The sequence below is a fragment of the Sinocyclocheilus grahami genome, unplaced genomic scaffold, assembly GCF_001515645.1.
Source record: "Sinocyclocheilus grahami isolate Dianchi unplaced genomic scaffold, SAMN03320097.WGS_v1.1 scaffold16.1, whole genome shotgun sequence".
Classification (NCBI taxonomy): domain Eukaryota; kingdom Metazoa; phylum Chordata; class Actinopteri; order Cypriniformes; family Cyprinidae; genus Sinocyclocheilus; species Sinocyclocheilus grahami.
Genome location: NW_015505195.1, coordinates 1231911 through 1255122, shown reverse-complemented (window position 1 = coordinate 1255122; position 23212 = coordinate 1231911). Strand labels below are relative to the sequence as shown.

Here is a 23212-nt window from a genome sequence, read left to right as displayed (position 1 = left end):
TTCCGTACCCACTATATATATATATATATATATATATATATATAGTGGTTAACATTTACAAAAGCAGGAGGTGCATTTGGAGGAGCAGAAATAGCGGTTTCCCCGGTAACGGCTGTACACACAGCAGTGCTGCTCTCACAAACGCTAGTTTATCAGTCATTACAGGCAAGATGAAATGAAAATGACATTGAAGCTTTTCTGAAGACAGTCCGTTCCATTCAAAGATACATTCATATAAAAACACTCGCACCACTTTTGATTTTGAAACGTTCAGTGCTCATGTTTATTCAACGATTTCAGATTCTTTTGGAAAATGTATTTGTGGTGGTCAGTTTTGATGTGGCGGGCCACCACAAATCAATGTATAGGAAACACTGTAGTGTATGTATCAATCCATCTGTCAATCCATGGATGTATCTATGGATCTATTGATCATTCTATAAGACCAATAATCCTTTAAACTTTTTTGAATTTTTTTTCAAAACTTTCAAACAAGGTAAATTAGTAACAATTTATAAAATATGAATTTCAATAGACATTGATTTCTTGAATAGATTACCATTAAATTCAAATCTACATCATGTTTCTTAAATTCAGTTTAATTCAGGATTTGATTTGGAATTTAACAGGCACTTGGAATGGTGCACAACTCTGCTGACGTCATCTTTAAGTTTGTGTCAGGCGGTGTGTAGCGCTTTGATAGAACTGATCAACATTTCATCATTATTTTGTGTTCGTTTTTTTCATGCTTCTCTTAAAGGGGTCATATGATGTGATTTAAATTTTTCCTTTCGCTTTGGAGTGTTACAAGCTCTTGGTGCATAAAGAAGATCTGTAAAGTTGCAAAGACTAAAGTCTCAAATCTAAATAGATATTCTTTATAAAAGTTAAGAGTCAAGTTTTGAGCAGTGTGAAACATTTGTAAATGTTAACCACTATATATATATATATACACACTACCGGTCAAAAGTTTGGGATCAGTAAGACTTGTAATATTTTTAAAGAAGTTTCTTATGCTCATCGAGGCTGCATTTATTTGATCAAAAATACAGAAGAAAACTGTAATCATGCAAAATGATATTACAATATAAAATAATGGTTTCTATTATAATATCCTTTAAAATATAATTTATTTCATTTATGCATCGCGTAAAAAGACAGTATAAGTCATTATAATCCATAATTATGTCCCCACTGGATGCAACAAATGCCTAGTTTATAATGGGTTTTAATGTTTTTGTCTCATTGCTCCGGCCGGGACACGGCATCACGGTATGGTAAGGTGCGTAACATTTCCGTCACACGTTTGAGGTATTCAACCAATCACAACGCATTGGATAGCTGGCCAATCACAGCACACCTCGCTTTTTCGGACAGATGAGCTTTGTAAAAATCGACGCGTTTCAGAAAGGTGGGGCATCGAGGAGAAACAATAATGTACAGTATGTGGAAAATAATGTGTTTTTTGAACCTTAAACCACATGAACACATTTCATTACACCAAATACACCAAATAATGTTCTTTTTAGCAACATCATATGACCCCTTTAATGAAAGCACCTTCTCTTATTGGTGACCTATTGGAGTTGCCGTTAATTTCACGGTTCCATTGTTCCTGTCTCCTCTTTTTGTGCACCCATCCTATCAAGGTTATTTTCGTAAACGAAAACTAAAACTAAGACTAAAACGATTGATGAAAAAACAGTTTCGTAAACTGAAATAAAATAAAAACGTCAAAATTATTGAAAAACTAAACTAAACTAACAAATGTTATTGAAAAACTAACTGAAATAAAATAATAATTATCAAAAATAAATAATTGTTTTCGTAATCATTACGTTCTCATCCCTTGGCGGAAAAATATACGAGCTGTGTGGGGGTTTAGGGAAATAGCCTACCTGTAATGGCGCATCACGCACATGGTTACCTGACGGAGAGACGAAAACAGTTTAAACCCTGCACGGGTCCTGTTTGGTAAACGTGCACCAGCAGTGCTTAACAGAACACCTGACCCATTATCTGACAGCAGCACTAATTTAATTCTGTACCAGACGAGAACCGTTTGACATAAAGACCAAGAGTCGCGACCCGAACCGCACTCGCATTAAATCTATTACATCAGGTAAGCAAAATTATTTATTTGGTCATGTAACACAAGCAATCAAACCATCATTAGGCATTCTAAGTTGGTGCTTTGAAGAAAAAGACATGCAGCGCAACATGATAATTTACAGAAAAAAACTTTTGCCTAGCATCTTGTGATCACTCTGCCAGGCTTTTGAACAAATGTGCATTGGCTAATTCACATCAAACACATGCTTATAATTCTTCTTAAATGAAAAGAACATTCAAATACAAGCCTTTACTGTTAAATGCGTTTGCCGTTATTATTGAATTTCATTAGTCCTAGTTATAAGGAATAGACTTCCTGGCGACGGAGGCTGAACCCCCCTCACAAATCAGCACAAACTCCTTTACCTCGAATATGAGTAAGAGACATTCAAACACCATACAAGAGAGAGAGAGAACAGATAGAGGAGGGGTGATTCAGAGAAGGAGAGAGAAAGAGTGAGAAAGGAGGGGTAAGGCATTCTCAAAACAGAGAGTGTTTTCTAACATTTAGTAAAAAAAAGGCTTGCCTGCTTTTTTTGGCGTATATTTGTATACTTTTACTATCTAATCAATCTCAGCATGCGTTAATTTTGTGTCGCTATATGTTTGCCTCACAAAGGTTAAATTATGCCTATGTCTTTCTTTTGCCTGCGCTCTGGAAGTGATAATATTGAGTAAGAGACATTCAAACACCATACAAGAGAGAGAGAGAACAGATAGAGGAGGGGTGATTCAGAGAAGGAGAGAGAAAGAGTGAGAAAGGAGGGGTAAGGCATTCTCAAAACAGAGAGTGTTTTCTAACATTTAGTAAAAAAAAGGCTTGCCTGCTTTTTTTGGCGTATATTTGTATACTTTTACTATCTAATCAATCTCAGCATGCGTTAATTTTGTGTCGCTATATGTTTGCCTCACAAAGGTTAAATTATGCCTATGTCTTTCTTTTGCCTGCGCTCTGGAAGTGATCTGTTAATTCTGCTAAACTTGAATTAAAACTGAAACTAAAACTGACACTAAACTATATAAAAACTAAATAAAAATACGTTCACAAAATAAAAACTAAACTAAAACTAACAAAAATATTAATGAAACTAATAAAAACTAAACTGAATTTTATAGCAAATTTGAAAACTATATTAAAATAAAACTAATTTAAAAATTCAAAACTATAATATCCCATTACAGAACAGTCAGCCTCAGGCATTAGAGCGCACACAAACAGGGAGCATTAACTGTGAATAAACAGGGCAGCCGCCTCCCCAATAGGATACTACCACCCTGATAACAAACCCCTCTTAGCAGCACTTGTTGACCTTCTCTTCGCCACAGGCTCACCAAGGACCCTTCAGCTTCTTCTGTCTTTATCTCCCAAGTCTCCGCAGGAAAGATTATTCTTATTGCCAGGCCAGGGATATAGAACAGGAACTAGAAGAAGAGATAACGAAAGAGAGGAAGGGAGTGTGTTAGAGAAAGATGAAAACAAAAAGGCAAAGCCTGAAAAAACAGCCGACAGGATGGACCGTTGTCCTGCTGGCAAAGCATCTTTTGTCCTTTGTAGGACTTCATATAATTAACTTGTAAAGAGAGAGCATGAAATTTGAAGTGACTTCTGTTTACCCACTAAGGACTCAACCGTACAGCTAACAAAATAAGGCAAGGAATGAAAGGCAAGGAGAACAAAGTGGTACATAATCTAAATCTGGATTTAAAGGGGTAACAACGTTAACCCTGCATTCTTATAAATGAGATGAAGAGGGAAGACCACAGTTGATGGTGGTGAGTGGCTCTTTTAAGAGAATGCCTCCAGGAGTCTGGGGCTTCAGAAAAGCTGGCATGTTTCATGGCTGAGATCGATGGTACAATTTAGTACATTTCACAGTGAATGCCTCCCTGTGACCTGCCGACTGTTATGAAATGAACACACTTGCTTTGGGCCCTTTTTTATTAGAGCAATACCGATACAAGGGCAGCAAGAAAATTTGAACCTTTTCAGATTCACTGGCCCCTTTATCACTGCTGCCAAGCGTGTGGGCTGCAAAGCACAGAAGCAGACGCTCTATATTTTGTGCCGCTTAGGGTTTAACATATCCATGCTGAAAGATAGATGTCAAGCAATTACTACTGTTGCATTTATTTCCTGCCCCATTTTTGATAAAATGCTAATTTGTGTGATTATTTTACTATTTAGTCCCATTTTAATGACAGTCTAGTGATTTGAGAGACATTGTGTAATTTATGTCATTAATTAGCATCTAGAGGCTGCTTAGCTTAAAACCCACATTCATGCGCAGCACGGCCTTCCTCATGGGACTGCCGGAATGGTGATGTAAATAGCGTTAGCATTGTGAGGAATGCTAGTTTGAAGGCTTTTACAGTTTTGACACCTGTTACAGAAGATCTGAGAGTTAGAGGTCATGGCTCTATTTTTGTCTTGATTTAACGATAAAGATGTGAAAAAGTTTAGCAGATATCAACCCTCTACATTGCGAGTAAATCACTCGCATATGCGACTAAATCTTACTCTGGGCGACTAAATAATATCTAACATTAGCCATTGGCTAATAAATTCTTAGATTTTACTTGCCAGTATGTGTGTGAGAGGCGTTCAACAGATTTTCACTCGATAAACTCGCTGACTGAGCGCTTGAGAGTTTCGCTCTCCGTCAAGCGATCTGTACTATTTGGATGCGCTCACTATTTAGATGCGCTCAGTGGGTCATGTCATGTACTCAATGGATGCGCAGTATGTAGCACGCAAAGCACCTGTATTTGACGTACCGTAAACTAGTGTGAAGGCGCACGACTCGCCGTCGCTTTACTGATAGCGCTGTGTTTCCCACACATGCAAAGAGAGAGAGCGAGAGTCTTGCATACCATGCTGAATCGACGCGCTACATGTAAACCATATCCTTTGTTGTAGTTTCCTGTCAAAATAACAGAGTTAATTTAGAATTATTCAGCTTTTAAGAACAAGCAGAAAATATGCCGGTTATTCGGCAGTGGGAAGAGCTAATGTGCGAACCGCTCTCGTTGGCCGGCGCTCGTCTATTACCGTCCCTCTTTTGATTTCAGCAAATCAGTTAGAGCGAACGCTGACATTGTGATTAACACTCATGAACCCAGCAGATAATAGTAGTAGTAGTAGTATCTTTTAATAATAGTTACTGTTACTTACCTATGACCAACAATATCTTAAACACCACCACCAGTCCTAAGTTCAGTTAAAATGACAAATATGCATTCATTCATGATTGCCAAGTTTTAGTTCTAATCACTAGTTCTATCATTAAATAGTGCTTAATTATCATAATATCATAATATAATGCTTGATTGGCTGAAGTTAAGAGTGCACATTCAGTTATTTAAGAAGCTGTTCCATTTTACAAAGATAAGCTGATTGGGTGGAATCATATGTGTGCGTGTGTGTGCCTACTTAACCATATTTTGGGGATAAATTTGTACCCAAAAGTGAACAAAACCTGACAACATCGGCAAAAACCTCAATTTGTGGATGTCCTCATTTGTAAAACTGTTATAAAAATAAACAACGTTTTTTTTTTACTTTTGAAATTGTAAAAATGCAGAAAGTTTTCTGTGAGGGGTAGGGGTGGGTTTAGGTTAAAAAGTGTATAACTATCTGTATATAAAAACAATCGAAGTCTATGTAATGTCCCCATTTAGATAGCTAAGTGTGTGTGTGTGTTTGTTTGTAAAATAGTATATCAGTCTGGCGAGTAAACAAAAAAATGTATTAGCCAATGGCGATTATATTGCCAAGGTGTGCGTAGAGGGTTGAGAGATGGAGAGAGAGAAAAAGAAGGACAAAGAGAGATAGAGAGAGATTGATATTGCCTCAGTGACACTTTGCCTTTAGACAGAGAGCAGGAAAAACTGCATGAAGTGAGTTTGGCTGAAGGTCTTGAGCCAGATACCTTTCCTGGGGTTTGAATCAATTCCAGCTTTATCAGTTGTCCGTGTCCAGGTATTCTAACCCGTGGGAGAGTCTGATGTGTTTTCCAATAATGAAAAGGAGCACATGGCAAAAACACATTTAAGAGGTGGCCAGTCTCCAGAGTCGCTTCTAATTTCCAATGCAGTTTGTAACAGAAGAAAAAAAAAACGTGTAAAAAGGTTGAAAGATATCTGTGTCCAATGCCGTTATCAGTACCTGGGATGCTCTAAACTAACCACATAACCACATTTCTCATCAGTAATTAAAGTACAGCTAGTCAATAGATAACAGATTGTACTTGATCTTGTTGTTCAAATAAATGTTTATTCCTATTATTTATTGTTTTATAATCAGCTAGTTTGCATAACATGGTGACTTTATCTAGGTGTGTGGCTTTCCTAATCAAGTTCAATCAGTATAATCAAACACAGCTGGACTCAAATTAAGGTGTAGAACCATCTCAAGGATGATCAGCAGAAATGGACAGCACCTGAGTTAAATATTTGAGTGTCACAGCAAAGGGTCTGAATACTTCGGACCATGTGATATTTCAGTTTTTCTTTTTTTAATAAATCTGCAAAAATGTCAACAATTCTGTGTTTTTCTGTCAATATGGGGTGCTGTGTGTACATTAATGAGGAAAAAAAATTAACTTAAATGATTTTAGCAAATGGCTGCAATATAACAAAGAGTGAAAAATTTAAGGGGGTCTGAATACTTTCTGTACCCACTGTATGAGTATCATACTATGTTTCACCATGCATATTTGAATGAAATAATCTGTCACTGAATTTACAGTGACTACACTTCACCCCTCCATTGCTTATTCTACTGTATCGCTCCCTTTTCAGTCTCTCAGTTTCTCCCTGTATGGTCCTGTTTTCTGGTCGTGGGTTGTTAGGCAGCTGTGAACTGCAGAGTGCCCCATTGTTCTGGATGAGCAGGAGGACTGCTCTAACTGACCTGGCTTGTAGCTCTGTAATGGGATTAGCCAAGCCATGTTCCAATTGAATGCCTATGTATGACAGATCTACCCCCATTTTGTTTTTCTCCTTTTTCTGATTCTTTCTCTTTTTCATTCTTTTTTGAATATCGTATAGCTCCTCATTTTTCTGTATATTATATTTTAAATGCAGAAACAAAACATTAGAGAAATGTATTGTATTGTAAAATATTATATTGTTTCAAAAGTTTGGTAAAAGGTAACATGTTTTTGAAAGAAGTTTCTTATGTTCACCTATGCATTTATTTGATCAGAAATGCGAAATTATAAGATTCTACACCATATGAGGCAGGGCTCGCAAAATTTCAAAATACCTGGTAGCCCAAATAAAAAAATACCTTTTTTTTATATAGAAAATCAGATAGGAGTTTAAATGTCAATCCAAAATATTTTCAATACACAAATATCAACAAATATGAAGGAAGGAATTTTATTTCACTGTTTACAGGGTATCTGCAGAATTTTTACAAATAAATTTAAGGCAATTTATGACCCATTTTAAGAGCTGCACAAGTAAAATGAACACAGTGTGAGTGGGGTTGGACAATGTCTGTGGTAACATACAGTACTGAGCCATAAAATTACATGATTTACAGTTCAGATATTTTATATATATATATATATATACACATACACAGATATATACATTTTTATGAAAAGGGATAATCAAGCATATGAATTATGTCAATTTAAAACATATAAATATATCTATATATATATAAATATCTTATTTGTATAGATTTTTAGAAGGCACATTAACTTCTTTCTCATTTACAACTCTGTGTTTGCTGCGTAAAAACATGAGTTGATATTTGCATCAATCTGATTCTGACCATTATCAGCAAGAAAGGCTTACTGGAAATGCAAATTAATTCTCTGCCATGAGGTGGTGCTTTAGGAGTGCTGAAATATTGCGGTTTCCCTGATAACGGCTGTACACAAAGCAGCTCCGCGCTCATAAACGCTGCTTTATCAGGAATTATAGGTCAAATGAAATTAAAATGCCAACGACACGTTTCTGAGGACAAGTCGGTTGGTTCCCTTTAGATTAGGGATGCAACGGTATGAAAATATCTTATCACGATTATAATGACCAAAATTATCACTGTTATCAGTATTATCACGGTATTGTTAAAATGTGCTGGAGATGTTCAAAAAGTACCGACACATAAATCACTTAACCAAGTTTTATATTTAAAAATCAACAAACAACAAATAAAATGACTTTTTGTTTGCATAATTACTAAAACAATATCATTGCCAATGATGTTTGGATTTTAAATGATAACTTGACTGACAACTGTTTAATAGCATGTTGAAATATCTAATGTAAATGTTCAAATAAAGCTTTGAAAAAGTTTCATAAAAAGGTAAACCTCACATCAGCCTTTAAATAAAGAAAATATATGTCAAAATGATAAATGATTAATAAATGATTATATGTATTTTATCGGTTCCATAAATAATTCTAGATAGCTTATCTGAATTGTTTAAATGTGTAGAATCCACATAAGCTTGTTTTTCATCAAAATTTACAGCAGGGCAAGCAAATTCGGTCCGTTTTTGTCCAGACAGAAACTGCACACAGGCTGAATGTAAATATAAGTCTCTGTAAATCCACTCTCTGACACTAGGTGGCGCTTATGGAAAAGCTTATGGAAATCAGAGCTGTTTCTCGTAACCTCCGTGGACAAAGCAGTATTGCGATTAAGAACACTTCCTTTAGGTATTACATGGAGCGAAGATGAAAACAAAATGCCATCGAATCGTTTCTGAAGACAGTCAGAACCTTCAGAGGTACATTCATATATTTAATTCATTCATATATTAATTTGTATAATTCTTTTAAAACCTCCCAGCTTTTCCGCCCTGCTTTCACTCAAAACGAAACTGTGCTGTGCGCACGTGAGACTGTTACTTAAAACTGTGCTTTATGCTGGATAGTATTTATTTATTGTGAGTTATTCAAATCGCGGTAATCTAATATGGTTTTAATGAAAATTTAAAGATGAAACGGTAATACTAACCGTCGGGAATTTTATCATGATTTATCGTCAAACCGGTAATCGTTACATTCCTACTTCAGATACATTCAAATAAATACATCCGTGCCGCGTTTTGACTTGAAACATGCAGCGTTCATATTTATTCAATGACATCATTGCCTTTTGAAGTTTAATCCAGCCGTAGCGCGACTCTTGTCTTTCCGTCCCCAAATGTAAGAGCTCTTGAAATTATAATTAAGACATTTCTTATACCATTAACGTATTTAAAACTTTTTATGGCCTTAAGTTTGATACAACTCACTTTAGGAGTTTTTAAGGACCCGCGGGAGATCTGCATTTAAGATAGCTCGTCGGGCAGAGTGGTGATACATTTTGGTAGCCTGACTGGAAAACACAATAGCCCCGGGACTTCGGGCTAGCGATTTTGCAAGCCCTGTGAGGTAAACGCTAGTCATAAAAACCAAAGAATATAACTAGAAAGAAAAATCAGTTGAGAACCAGTGGAGGCCAAGTGTATGTTTTAGAAACAAGTGTCTGAATTGAACAGCTGGAAGGAAGGAACAGAGAGTGGTAGCTGAGTGGAGACCACCCACATGCTTCTCCAGACAGCAAACACATTACATTAATGCGGATTCTCCATTTGCTTTTCTCTTCTACATCTATAACAAGGTTAACCACATGAGAAACACACAATCACACTTACATATACGCTCAAACTCAAACACACACAAGCCACTAGATAAGATGATTCAACCTCCCACTCTTTTCTCTATATGGAATATTTATTTCAGTTTGCTGATAACAGTGGGAATTAACTCCCTATAAATGAGAAAGTCTCTCTCCTCCCAGCAGCTCGGCGGTGTTGTTCTGCTGAGAGCAAACAGGCTATAAAAACAGCACTACCTCTATTCCCATTGAACTCCATAGAGTTCTCCTCTGAGCTGAGCTTGTTGCATTATTTGCTAAAAAACCAATTTGTTAAATCCTAAGCACTGCATCATAAAAGGCTCTTATGACGGAGTATGTAGATGAAATTTTCAAGGCAGTTGAAACATAGGAGAATTTGCTTGCATTATCTTTTTCCTACTCTTTCTTTCTCTCTTTTCCACTCTGTCCTTCTGCGCGCACACACGACGCTACGTGAAAAAACACTCATTGATTTTTCCTCCCCTGGTTATACATTGAATTATCTGTGTTGTCAGTGAACTGTCATCCAAAATGGCATTCATCCTCCACGCTGTGATGGCCGGACCTCTCCTCCTCTGTAGTATTTATGCTTGTTCAGGGCTGGCCGAAGCATTGTAGATTACAGCTCATCATGGTCTGACTCTGGAGTCAGGCACCATAAAATTAAAACTCAAATCAATGGTGTATCATATCCTCTCCCATCAAGTTGAGCAGAGACTTGTTGCCCTGAAGCCCTGAAGAGTGTTTTTCTTTTCTTCATGGAAATATAAGTCTGTGAAACATTATATACCAAATGAAGAGTGAAGGAAAATTAATCAGATGTTTGCTGCTAAATCAGCATTTTTGTGTGCTTATGTTAATATTAAAATTGTGTGTATCAAAAAAGTTGAAAGCATGCTTGAATAAAGTAATGATTGAGAGTTAGAAAGTTACCCAGCAATGTATTTGAATAGGCAAACTGCAGTGGATCTGTCAGCACCATGGAAAGCAGCTTCATTCTTCCATCTATGGAGCTGTCTTAGGTGCTGAAAAGTCAGTTTGATCTGCTATTTAGATTACAAGGGTTTGTGTGTTCTTTGGTTTGTCTGTACATGACTCATTTTTAATCCTTAAGGAAAGTACACCTGTACTTGTGAGAATAGATTTGGGAGGTTGGGAGTTAATGCGGGCATTTTCCCCCTTGAAATTATTTCCCCCTCCTCAAATCATGAGTTTGAAAGTCTTGTTTGTTTGTTTGTTTATTTATTTAGAGGCTGTTATATTTTCACAAAACAGTCAACTTTTTAAGTAATTGTGAAAGTAGATTACAAATTACTTGCAAAATGTTTTTTTTTCTTCACTGTACGAAAGTGCTTTTTTCCCCACAGCTCAGTCTGTTGGTTTCATTATCTGTGACATGAGATGTAGCCAGGTTCCATAATTAACCAATGCCAATTGCAAGTAAATTAAGAACATTTAATGACCGGAGCTACTTATTTCTGGCACTGTATTTTGCATAATTGTAGTACAAAAAAAGTGTTCCTATGAAAACGCAATTATTTCGCTGTTTTTTTTTCTTTGCGTATTTGTGGCAACAAACATTGTAAAAGAACATTGAAACACTTCATGTCTATGTTGGCTTGTTGATCATATACATATGGACAATCATCTCTTACAAGTATAGTGATACAAGCACTTAAAAACAGCTATGAAGTTTTAGCATTTCTTCTTGTTTTCCTACTAATTGTAGCTTGTATTGCAATCACATGAAAACTATGAGAAATCTCATCTCATCCAATTAAACTCTCACAATTAAGACCAGATCACTGGATCACTGTTACTGCATGTCGATGGACAATATTTAATGCTAAAAGTAGCATAAATGGTTAATCTGCTGGAATGGATGAATGATGAATTAGCATGCACATCTGTCTGGAACAGGTGCAGCCACAAATCTCCCATTCTCTCCTCTCTCTTTCTCCTCCAGTGACTGGCTTAGCTACTGATCCTTTCTCTCTTTCTCTGTGTGGTTGGCTGTTGTATAAAAACAGATGTTATATTTGGTGTAAAGTGTGTTTGACTTGACTCTTCTCAGTTGCTGAGAGCTGCGGTGTGGAGCCCTATCACTTCTGCTGGAAGTTCATGTCTGTCATTCACGTTAAGATATGAAGGGGAATGTGAAATGGCAATACATCTTGTTTTTAGCTGCCCTGGAGGTTTTGAACTATAAAACTGATTAAATTCATCTAGATGCCTCATTTTAAAGTGGATGTGTAGCACAGTTCTACGGTATACGGGTACTAAAATAATACCATAGTACCAAAAAAAAAAAGACAATGTTCCGATATCTTAAGGAAATTTTTTTTAATCATCAGCATTTTTTTTCAATAGACAGAACTTGACAACAGTATTAATTATGAGATGACTCTTAAATCGTTCTTATTAATTATTGAATTAATTGATAGCTCTAGTTTAATTTCATTAGTTACTCAGGACTGTTTTAGGATTCATTTAGTATTAATGCAGAGGGAACAGGGGCTGGTGTCATACTAAAGCCTACATTTTTGTATCAGTCGATCCCTAATGCACACACACACACTTTCAGAAGATGTTATAAAACACATCTGTTGATCCACACATAAAATGTTATTACATTTTTCTCAGCTACGTGTCATGTTTGAGTTACACATGGGCCTTTCCATTTCATTCGGATATGTTTATGAAGGTCACTCATTGACCTTTGCAATAGTTGTCTGATAATCTATAAAAACGTCTTTCCATCGAGTGTGCTACTGCTGTCATACTTGGATTTCTGCTGCAGGAGATTTGTGTTTAAAAGAAAGTGACTTTAATCAGCTAAAGTGCCAATATCCATTTCATCTGGAGAGCACCATCAATCTGTACCCAAATACACTGGAAGAAATATGCAGTGGCCATTAGAACCATTGTGCAGCCGTTCAGAAAATCAGCAGAAATGTATAAATTATTTTAAGAAGTTATATATTTAAAGGAAAAAATGTGACACGTTTTCATGCTTTATTTATAATTATCTGACCTGTCTGTGTTGTGGTCTTTATCGGGAAGTTGAAACTTGAAAAGGATGAACTTCACACTTTCATCCTTAGAGAATCCATTCCCCCTGGTTTTGTGTACAGGCAGAGTGAGTTTGCGATGAGTTTGTTATGTGCTGTCTCTGTTCTGGCAGAAGGATAACATTCCACTGGGCTCCGGTGTGACGGAATGTTGGTCACTCCATCTGTCAGTAATTAGCTCTGAGCTAGCTTCCACCAGGCGGTGACTTCCACACTTCTTTCCCTGAACCCAGGCTGCATGAGCAGTGCAACCAGATGCATCTCCCCCTCCCTCCCTCCTTCTTCTGTTCATCCAGCCTTATGAGCTGACTCTTTACTCTCATTTCCATAGAATGGGGCTGCTGGACTAGTACCTTACATCATTACACTGTAGTAAGTTAGTTGTTAATTGGCAGATACTTTTATCTATGTATTATAGCAACAATCCCCCCTTCAACCATGAGTTTAAAATCCTCATGAAAGCTAAATTTGAGTGTTGTTCTTTTTATTTAATGTCTTAGTTTTTTTATGTTAGTGTACTTTTAAAAAAAATGACTAAATGAAACATTAGATGAAATGATCCAAGGCACTACTTCTAGTCCAAATGTGACCAGCCAAAACAGTAATAAAGGCTTTTAATATTTTTTTTTACTTTGGAACTTTTCTTCTAATGTTTATTACTGAGACCCAACTAAAGACATTTTGTGTGTTCTGTATGTATATTTCTCAGGTGCACAATTGCTAATGGATTTAAACCAACAACCCTTCAGTTACCAGCCTAGATCTTTAACTACTGTACCACACTACAATATTAACTTTATTAGTAATTAGCTTTAGCTTTCCTTTCTTTGATATTCCAAAACATCAGTCATTGAAGCTAAAGATGTTAAAACGGAAATAAAGGCATCAAAATTCAGACGAAGTATTGTTGCAGATTATCAACATTTCTCTGTATTACTTTACATGGTGTGAAGAGATTCCGTGTCTTCCCATTAGTATTCTTGTTTAAGACTGAACTTTATTACTTGCCATTTGAAATTTGCTGGATAATATTTTACCAACAAAGCATTTTTCTGGTTTGTTATTATTTATTTGTTTGCGGCAGCCATGTTGAGGCTTGTTATTCTGCGATCTGCTACCGAAGCTGTCTAGTCGTCACCTGAGCGACTGCCAAGCGTCTCGGCTGACTTCCTCCATCCCACCCAGTAAGAGTGTGTGTATGTGTGTCAAAATCTATGGGGAAAGAAAAGGTTAGACCGCAACACAGTATTTTATGTACCTTTACATAAATGGAATACTGTGAACACACAAATATCAGTAGGATCTCAAATTAATTATAGTCCATTTTATTAGTCTACAGGGAAATCTCTCCCAGTCACTGCTGTCTGTGTCGACATATATATGTCTGCATGGTTAAACTAAATGTTTAACACATTTTGAAATATTGTGTTTCTGTATGCATATATTAAAGCATATCATAGAGCTACTGAATAGATTCAAGGCCTGAAATTAACTTTGGAAACCTTCTTTGTTATTCTCTCTGTTTCTCTGTAGGTAACCTGGGCCGTGTTGACTACATCAGTGAATTTGAGTTTGATCTGTTCATCAGGCCTGACACGTGTAACCCTCGCTTCAGAGTGTGGTTCAACTTCACAGTGGAAAACGTTCGAGAGACTCAGGTGAGCCAAGACCTGCACAGAGACTCCTTACAAAAAATAACTCATCTGAGATGTTCCTATCATTTTTCAGGCTTGGATAAAGATGTATCCATGTTTCAAAATGAAAACTTGCTGAGCACCACATGCAATCAAAAACTGGCTTTTAAATGAACTAGTGACTTTTTTTTTTTTTACACTTTATTACACATTTATAATCAGTGAGGGCCTTTTTTTATTTTAATTTAAATTTTTTACTGTTGTAGTCCCTTAATCTTGCCGATTGTTGTTGTTTGTAAGAGCATACACTACTGTTTAAAAATTGTCTTTTTGAAAGACATCTCTTATGCTCATCAAGGCTGCATTTATTTAAAATATACAGTAGAAACAGTAAAATTGGGAAATTTAAAACAACTTTTCTATTTTAATATATTTTAAAAAATATTAATTTATTATTATTATTATATAAATGTATTCCTGTAATAAGTTACATTTTTAACAACCATTATTCCAGTCTTCAGTGTCACATGATCCTTCAGAAATCATTTTAATATGCTGATTTGGTGTTCCAGAAACATTTCTTATTATTATCAATGTTGAAAATGGTTGTTGAAAAAGTACAGAATTTATTTGAAATTAAATGAATAAAAAAAAATAAAAAAAAATAAAAAAAAATAAAACATACTGATCAACTTTTCAATGGTAGTGTAGTTCTGTCAGAAAAAATGATAAGCTAAACTTTGTTTTAAAAAAAAAATACAATTTCATGGCTGTTACATGGCTGTTGTTATTATTATTATTGTTATTATTATTATTATTATATTGGGACCTGCACATTTTGTCAGTTTATAACTGTGAAATATTATTCAACATTTAGTCTTTTTCTTTACATTCTTTCTATTATGTTCGTGTAGTCCTGCAACGTGAAACGTTGTAATGCATGTGACTTTTGATGAAGCTGTCCAGAAGTTTTAAATGTGATGAAAGATTGAAAGATATTTGGGGCAGTGACTGCCTATCATTATCACATTGATAATATGCCAAAAAGTTTTTCAAGTGTCACCCACACGCTCCCAAAGGCAGACAATTAGCAGCCAAATAAATTCATCCCTTATGCTGACGTGAATCCTCAGCAGATTGGATGACTGATGCTTTAAATGACATCTCAGGCTCTTGGAAGAATCGATATCGCGAATGAATCTTAAATCATGCAGGCTTACATTAATTTAAATAACTTTTTTCTGCAGAAGTGTGACGCTCAAGTGCCAGTTCATGCCTGTAATCAATTTACAGAGACCTTGTGGTACACGCGTCAGGCGCACAGATTGGTTTATATGCAATGTAATTTATGGATGATTGAGTCAAGTTATCTCAAATGAATACATTTCTTCTTTTTTCTCACATGGTTTGAAATATCACGTGACAAATCAACAAGTGGCAGTGTTCTCCCCAAAAAACACAATGTGTGCAAGTTAAACTGACGAACTTCACCTTGTTGTCGGGCTTCAAGTCTGTCTAGCTCTTTTTTTCCCCCTCCTGTCCTCTTAGCTTGTCTCTGCACAGACAGACAGTATCCACTCGTGAGCTCAGGACATTGTCATTGGTGGAGAGGAGTGGTCACATGCCACAGTGATATGTGGGAACAGAGGGCGTGTCCGCCGGACAGGCCAGCTGGCTGGACCGGGCAGCAGTTGTTTAGTTTTGTTAACGCTGGTCGCAGCCTCATCACGGCTGTCATTTTTGTTTAATAGCTAGAGGACGGTTTACATTAAGAAAGGAGGGGTGGAAGGAGGACATGCACACTATCTCACTGATCTTAGATACCTACACGCAAGGATTGCACACACCGAGGACGATATGAGGAGGGACGAAGAGTGAGATGGGCTGTTATTAATAGGAAGTGCTTTACAAAGAAATATAAAGAGAGACAAAATATAACGTGCGAGAGAGAGACGATGAAAATGCGGGATGCTGTTGCCATCTTCTGTAGTCTGGCTCTATCAGCCCATCTCCCTGCAGTGCTGTAGTCAGCGCTAATCAAATTTTATGGGCAAGAGATGAATGGAAGCCCTAGTCCAGGAGTCTGATCGATTTTAGGGCCAGATACCACTCTGCATCCTGCGCCAACAGGATATTTGCTGCTATGGCAAAAAAGAAAAAGATCAGGAGGGGAAACACACACACACACACACACACACACACACACACACTATACACGCTACAGGTGGCAAAAGAGAAACATTTACACTATTAGCTTCGGAGGTGCTTTGTTAATGCCGGCTCCACCCTCCCCACTCTCTCCCGCTGTCACCACCTTGCCCTCTGTCTCTGTAATCTTTTCTCCATCAATCCAATTTCCGTTTAAAATGAGGACTAGTGTGAAATTAATCTACTTCAGTGGGAGGAGGTGGGGGCGTTCGGTTGGTTTAGCAGAATGGAGTTTGTTTGGTAAGGGTCGTTTGTGAGAGAGAGAACTGCAACATTATATTGGGTATTTTTTATTTATTTATTTAGTTCCCTTTCATTCGGTCACTACGAGTCACGTCGTGACCGGCGAATTGGGATCTCGCTTAGAGAGACCAATCCACTTCGAGTGTAAACTAAACGAGCCAATGCACATTGGCATGCGATAATTGCATCCAGCTGCCGCTGATCACAGCGTGAGCATAAAAAGGCAACCTATGCAACGCATACTAGCTTTTCGCTTCGGAGCCGAGCGACAACATCGTTCTGCTCCTACCAAACTGCGTGTGTGAACTGCCGCCCTCCGGGACGGTGGCAAGGCCTAAATCGGATCCGGAGATGTCGACTATGCTTTCCCGGGCTGCTGAGAGGTTAGGGCTCGAGTGGAAACCTCCACCGCGTCCTGAGCCCTCGAGTTTGGACGATTGGCTTCTCGGGGGGGCTCGCGTTGGTTCTTTGCGCCCCGCCTCTGTGCCTTTCTTCCCGGTGGTGCATGAGTAGCTCACCAGGTCATGGACGGCACCTTTTACTGCTGGAAACCGACCTGCTGGTTCCTCTTCCCTCACCACCCTCGACGGGGGTGCAGCTAGGGGTTATACGGCGATCCCCCTGGTGGAGCGGTCGGTAGTTGTGTCCTAAGACCGCCGCCTCCTGGCAGGGTAACCCGTCGCTCCCCTCCCATGCCTGTAGGCATTCGTCTGGTCTGACCAGCGGTGCTTATACGGCTTGTGGAGAAGCTGCCTCTGCCTTACACTCTATGGCCTTACTGCAGGTTCATCAGGCCAAGGCACTGAAGAACCTGCACGAGGGTGGTCACGATCCGGAAGTTCTGTAAGAGCTCCGAACCGCTACTGACCTCACGCTCTAAGCGACGAAGTTCACCACGAGTTCTCTGGGTCGTGCGATGTCCACACTTGTGGTCCAGGAGCACCATCTCTGGCTGTGTCTGGTCGACATGAGGGATGCCGACAAAGTTCGATTCCTCAATGCCCCTGTGTCCCAGACCGGCCTCTTCAGCGACGCGGTCGAGAGCTCTGCCCAGCAGTTCTCGGCTGCACAGAAGCAGACTGAGGCGATTCGTCACATCCTGCCCTGCGGGCTGCTGCTGCCTCCACCCGTCTGCCGGCCGCAGCGCCCCAGCCTGCTTGTCACCGAGGGCGGACCCCTGAGTCCGCCCCCACACCGCATCCGCAGCAACCTCGAACAAGCTGCGCCGTGGAGCTGGGCGTAGGCAGGCCGGCGACCCAGAGAGGGAGGAAGCTGATCTTTGGGGGATGGTGAATGCACCTCTCCCTCCGGGTAGAGAATCTGGAATGTCTTCACGAAGGTTGCAGAGGGGGCTCTTGTTTCCCTCAGAGAGCAAGGTGTTCACATCCTCAACTATCTCGACGATTGGCTTATACTAGCGCAGTCTCGGGATCAGTTGTGCGAGCACAGGGACCTGGTGCTCCGGCACCTCAGTCAGTTGGGTCTTCGGGTCAACTGGGAAAAGAGCAAACTCTCCCCAATCCAGAGGATCTCTTTTCTCGGTAAGGAGTTGGATTCGGTCGAACAGACTGCACGCCTCACAGAGGAACGTGCGAAGTTGGTGCTGAACTGCTTGCATTCATTCAAGGGCAGGACATTTGTCCCACTGAAAAAATTTCAGAGGCTCCTGGGGCATATGGCAGCTGCAGCGGCAGTTACACTGCTGGGGCTGCTTGATTTGAGACCACTTCAGCACTGGCTTGATGGCCAAGTCCCGAGGTGGGCGTGGCAGCACGGCACTCACTGGGTCCAAGTTACACCGACCTGTCGCCAAACCTTCACCCTGTGGTCAGACTTTGCGTTTCTCCAGGCAGGGGTACCCCTAGAACAGGTCTCCAGGCATGCTGTGGTTTACACGGATGCTTCCACCACTGGCTGGGGGGGCCACGTACAACGGGCACACAGTGTCAGGGGTATGGATGGGCCCCCAACTGCACTGGCATGTCAATTGCCTAGAGTTGTTAGCAGTGCACCTTGCCTTGAACTGTCTCAAAGTGTGCTTACGAGGCAAGCACATGCTAGTCCGAACAGACAACACGGTGAACGTTGCGTACATCAACCGACAAGGTGGTCTGCGCTCCCGTCGCATGTCGCAACTCGCCCGCCACCTCCTCCTTTGGAGTCGGAAGGTTCTGAGGTCACTTCACATACCGATGAGCTGTCACGAGCTACGCTCCCAGGAGAATGGAGACTCCATCCCCAGATGGTCCAGCTGATTTGGAGACGTTTCGGAGCCACTCAGGTAGACCTGTTTGCCTCTCCAGAAACCTCTCACTGCCAGTTGTTCTACTCCCTTACCGAGGGAACACTCGGCTCGGACGCACTGGCACACAGCTGGCCACGGGGCCTGCGCAAGTATGCGTTTCCCCCAGTGAGCCTTCTCGCACAGGCGCTGTGCAAGGTCAGGGAGGACGGGGAGCAGGTCCTGCTTGTGACGCCATATAGGCCCACACGGACCTGGTCCCCCGAACGAATGCTCCTCGTGACAGCCCCTCCCTGGCAGATTCCTCTGGGGAAGGATCTACTGACTCAGAGACAGGACCAGACCAGTCCCCATTTGAGCCTTTGCAGTCAGTCGAGCTGAAGTTTCTTTCAATGAAAACTTTGCTCCTGCTTGCACTGGCCTCGATCAAGAGGGTAGGGGACCTGCACGCATTTTCGGTCGACGATTCGTGCCTAGAGTTTGGGCCGGCTGACTCCCAGGTAATCCTGAGGCCCCGGCCAGGCTATGTGCCCAAGGTTCCTACTCCCCCCTTCAGGGATCAGGTAGTGAACCTGCAAGTGCTGCCCCCGGAGGAGGCAGACCCAGCCATAGCTTTGCTTTGTCCCGTCCGAGACTTGAGATGGTTTGTAGACCGAACACAAAGCTTTAGGACCTCAGACCAGCTCTTTGTCTGTTACAGAGGCCGGCAGAAGAGGAGGGCCATCTCCAAGCAGAGGATGGCCCACTGGATAGTGGGTGCCATCACCCTGGCTAATCAGGCACAGGGTGTGCCCAGCCCGCTCAGGTTGCGAGTTCACTCTACTAGAAGTGTTGCATCTTCCTGGGCACTGGCTCGTGGCACCTCGCTGACAGATATTTGTAGAGCTGTGGGCTGGGCGACCCCCAACACGTTTGCAAGATTCTATAGCCTTCTTGTGGTGCCGGTATCCTCCTGTGTTCTCACCTCAAACGGGTAGAGGCACTGAGAGGCCCTGGTTTAGTGTCGGCTTGCTAAAACTGCTCCAGAGTGTCCGTACTGAAGACCCTGTCGAGCTCCTCCATCCCCTCGGCAGCCAGACATGGCGTAACGTCCGGCGCCAGGTCCTCACTCTGAATCCTTGAGAACCGGTAGAGGGCTGGGTTGCATATGTAGAGACCTAAGTGGATCCCATATGTGAAAAGTCCACGGTATAGCCTCAGAGCCTGTGTTTCCCTGTCAGACTTCTGCCATTTCCAAGAGGGTTATAATCACCTCCAATCTTCCATATGCACCTAAACGGTTGTTCATATGTGTAAGTGCTTCCGAAACCTCCTTCGGGAAGGATGGGGCTTCTACAACGTTCCTGTTCCAAGTGGTATAGGTACGTTTTCCCAGTGTTATCCAATCTGAGTGGGTAGTGCTACGACAACAGTGACTGGTCTTCTTGTTGCGAGCCCCGGCCTACACCAAAAACGGGCGCAGGAGGCTCGCACAGGACACTGGAAGGGGCAGCATTAATGGCGCTTTGGTAGGGATCCCAATTCATCGGTCACGACGTGACTCGTAGTGTCCGACTGAAAGGGAACGTCTTGGGTACGTGTGTAACCCTCGTTCCCTGAAGGAGGGAATGGAGACGTCACGTCCCGTCTCCACGGCTGCTGTACCACCGCTGAGCAGCCGGGTCACCGGCTCGGTTCCTCAGCGAAAACCTGGTATGCGTTGCACAGGCTGCCTTTTTATGCTCACGCTGTGATCAGCGGCAGCTGGATGCAATTATCGAGATCCCAATTCGTCGGTCACGACATGACTTCTCCGTTCCCTCCTTCAGGGAACGAGGGTTACATACGTAACCGAGACGTTATTTATTTAGATTTTAAAGGAGAATAATTACACATAAACAGAATAACAGAATAGTTCAATAAAAGTGTACTGATCTGGCCAGCCCTGCGCTACAGAGATAATCAGGCCAGGCACAGAGAAGTTGACGAGTGTTTTATTTCTTCACACACACCAACTCTCTCTTTGATAAAGAACAGGAGAATAGGAAGCAGTGAAAGTGTGTGATACTGAAGCTGAGATGACCATTTTGAAGTAAATGTAAGCTGGTGAAACAGATTTGGTCGTCTAAATCAGCTTAGCAGCTTTGTGGAAATTGGCTGTGGCATTTTTTTTTTTTTTAATGATGGATGGATGTCTTTTTCCTTTTCTTCTCCATCCAAAAAATGTTACCATAGAACCTGGACTCCCTCCTTCTTGTTGAGCTGAGGTTAATTATTTTGCAATTGGATGGAGTTTGTGGCTTCTATCTAATCAATGACTGTAATTGTGCATGTGGCGTTGTCACGAAGCCATTGCTTTAAAGTGCATACAAAATATGTATTATACTGGCTTCTGTGTCGGAGAAAAAATGCTTTAGCAGATTTATTTGTCTTTGAAGAGGATGATCATATTTTTTTTATGTTTGATCACATATCTAAGATGTGCTTATGGTGCTATATTCAATTCATAGGCATTTTTATTCAATGTTATTTCTTTCTCTGTTTTTATATTTGATATTTTTGGAAATTTACGGCTACTGGGATTTGCTCTGGGCATTTTTGGTTTTATTAATTGCTTGGATGGTTTTATGCTTGTTTAAATTCAGTGTAAAACTACACACCCTGAAAACACTGTAGGTAGCTTGGAGAATGTGAGTTAATGTTTGATTTTTGTTAATGCATTAAAGTTTCAAATTTTCTTTGTGGTCTTTTTGGCACTTTTATTGAAAGGTATAGTAGGGAGAGGACAGGAAAATATTGGGAGATAAAAAGCAAAATGGAAATTATGTAGGACTTTCTTTTCTTTTCTTTTTCCTTTTCCTTTTTCTTTTATTTCCACATAATCATAAGGCAAAAGTAAATTGTGTAAGCCAGACGTGAACCGATATCAACTGCATGAGCACCAAGGCTCAACATGTGGTACCATATTTTCTTTTTCTTTTTCTATTAAAGCAAATATTCCTCATCACACCTGATCATAAACAAAATGACCTTCTGAGTCATTTGTATGATGTTCCTAATTAATGTCATTAACTATGTGTTTTTCCCCTCCATGCTCTGTATGAGAGTCAAAGCCTGCTATTAGCTCATCAGAGTGACGCCAGCACAGTGTAAACATTTAGACGTCTTGTATTTGCACAAAGAAAGGAAAAGACAGAACAGAGAGAGGGAGATGGGAGTAGAGCTCCTGACCCAGCCGTGAGTGCTGTAATGGATGAGATGCATATTGATTTTTCTGCTGGAGGGAGACTGGGTGGAGCAGGTGTGTGCTTGTATTAACAGTAGCATTAGAGTGTGTTTGTGCATCAGCATCATTGTTTGTCTATGTGAGTGTGTGAATATGATGGTCTATGTGTGTGTGTGAGTGCGAGAGATTTGCGGGAATGGGCGTGTGCTGAGTGATCTTGGCTGTGTGTTATGGGAAGGCTGCTGGAGGTTGTGCTGTGTAATATCAGCTCTTTGGCACAGCCCGGCCTCTGCATCTGACTCTGTAAACCTGCATAATGGACTCTTATCGCAGACATACACACACACACACACGCAATACTTTGTGTTCGTACAGGGACATTTAGCCCTTCTGGTGTCCTTCAAACTGGACTGAGGGACATGATGGGAGGGGTAATGAATGTCTGCATCGCTGTCTCTAGAAGACTGGAGCTAGATATGTGTGGCCAAGGGCGGTGCCATTCGTGTATCCTTGTGTAAGTGGGAATGTGGACATGTGTATCTGATATTGAGGTGTAGGACTAGAGAGCAACCAATGCAGTCTCCTGACATACACAAATATGAGAGCATGAAACAGGTCGCATCTAGGAGTAGGTGGAATGACCGAAATGTAAAATGTCATTATTTAGTATCACAATAACTGTATGTGCCAGGTATTTCTGCTAGAAATAACCAAGTATATTTTGATATTCTTTTCCTTTATGATTTTCTTTTCCATTTCTTTTCCTTTTATTATTGTTTGAAAATGATAATAGTGAATTATATATATATATATATATATATATATATATATATAGAGAGAGAGAGAGAGAGA

At 40.3% G+C, this 23212-nt stretch overlaps 1 protein-coding gene across 1 annotated transcript in view; it reads left to right on the top strand.

The window, feature by feature from the left end:
• The window catches only part of LOC107603279 (cytosolic carboxypeptidase 6-like), a 409489-nt gene that overhangs the window by 61497 nt on the left and 324780 nt on the right, over positions 1-23212 (top strand). Inside the window, exon 3 of the mRNA XM_016296044.1 lies at positions 14362-14486. Coding sequence (XP_016151530.1) covers positions 14362-14486 — 125 coding nt within the window. The remainder of the gene's footprint in view (positions 1-14361; positions 14487-23212) is intronic.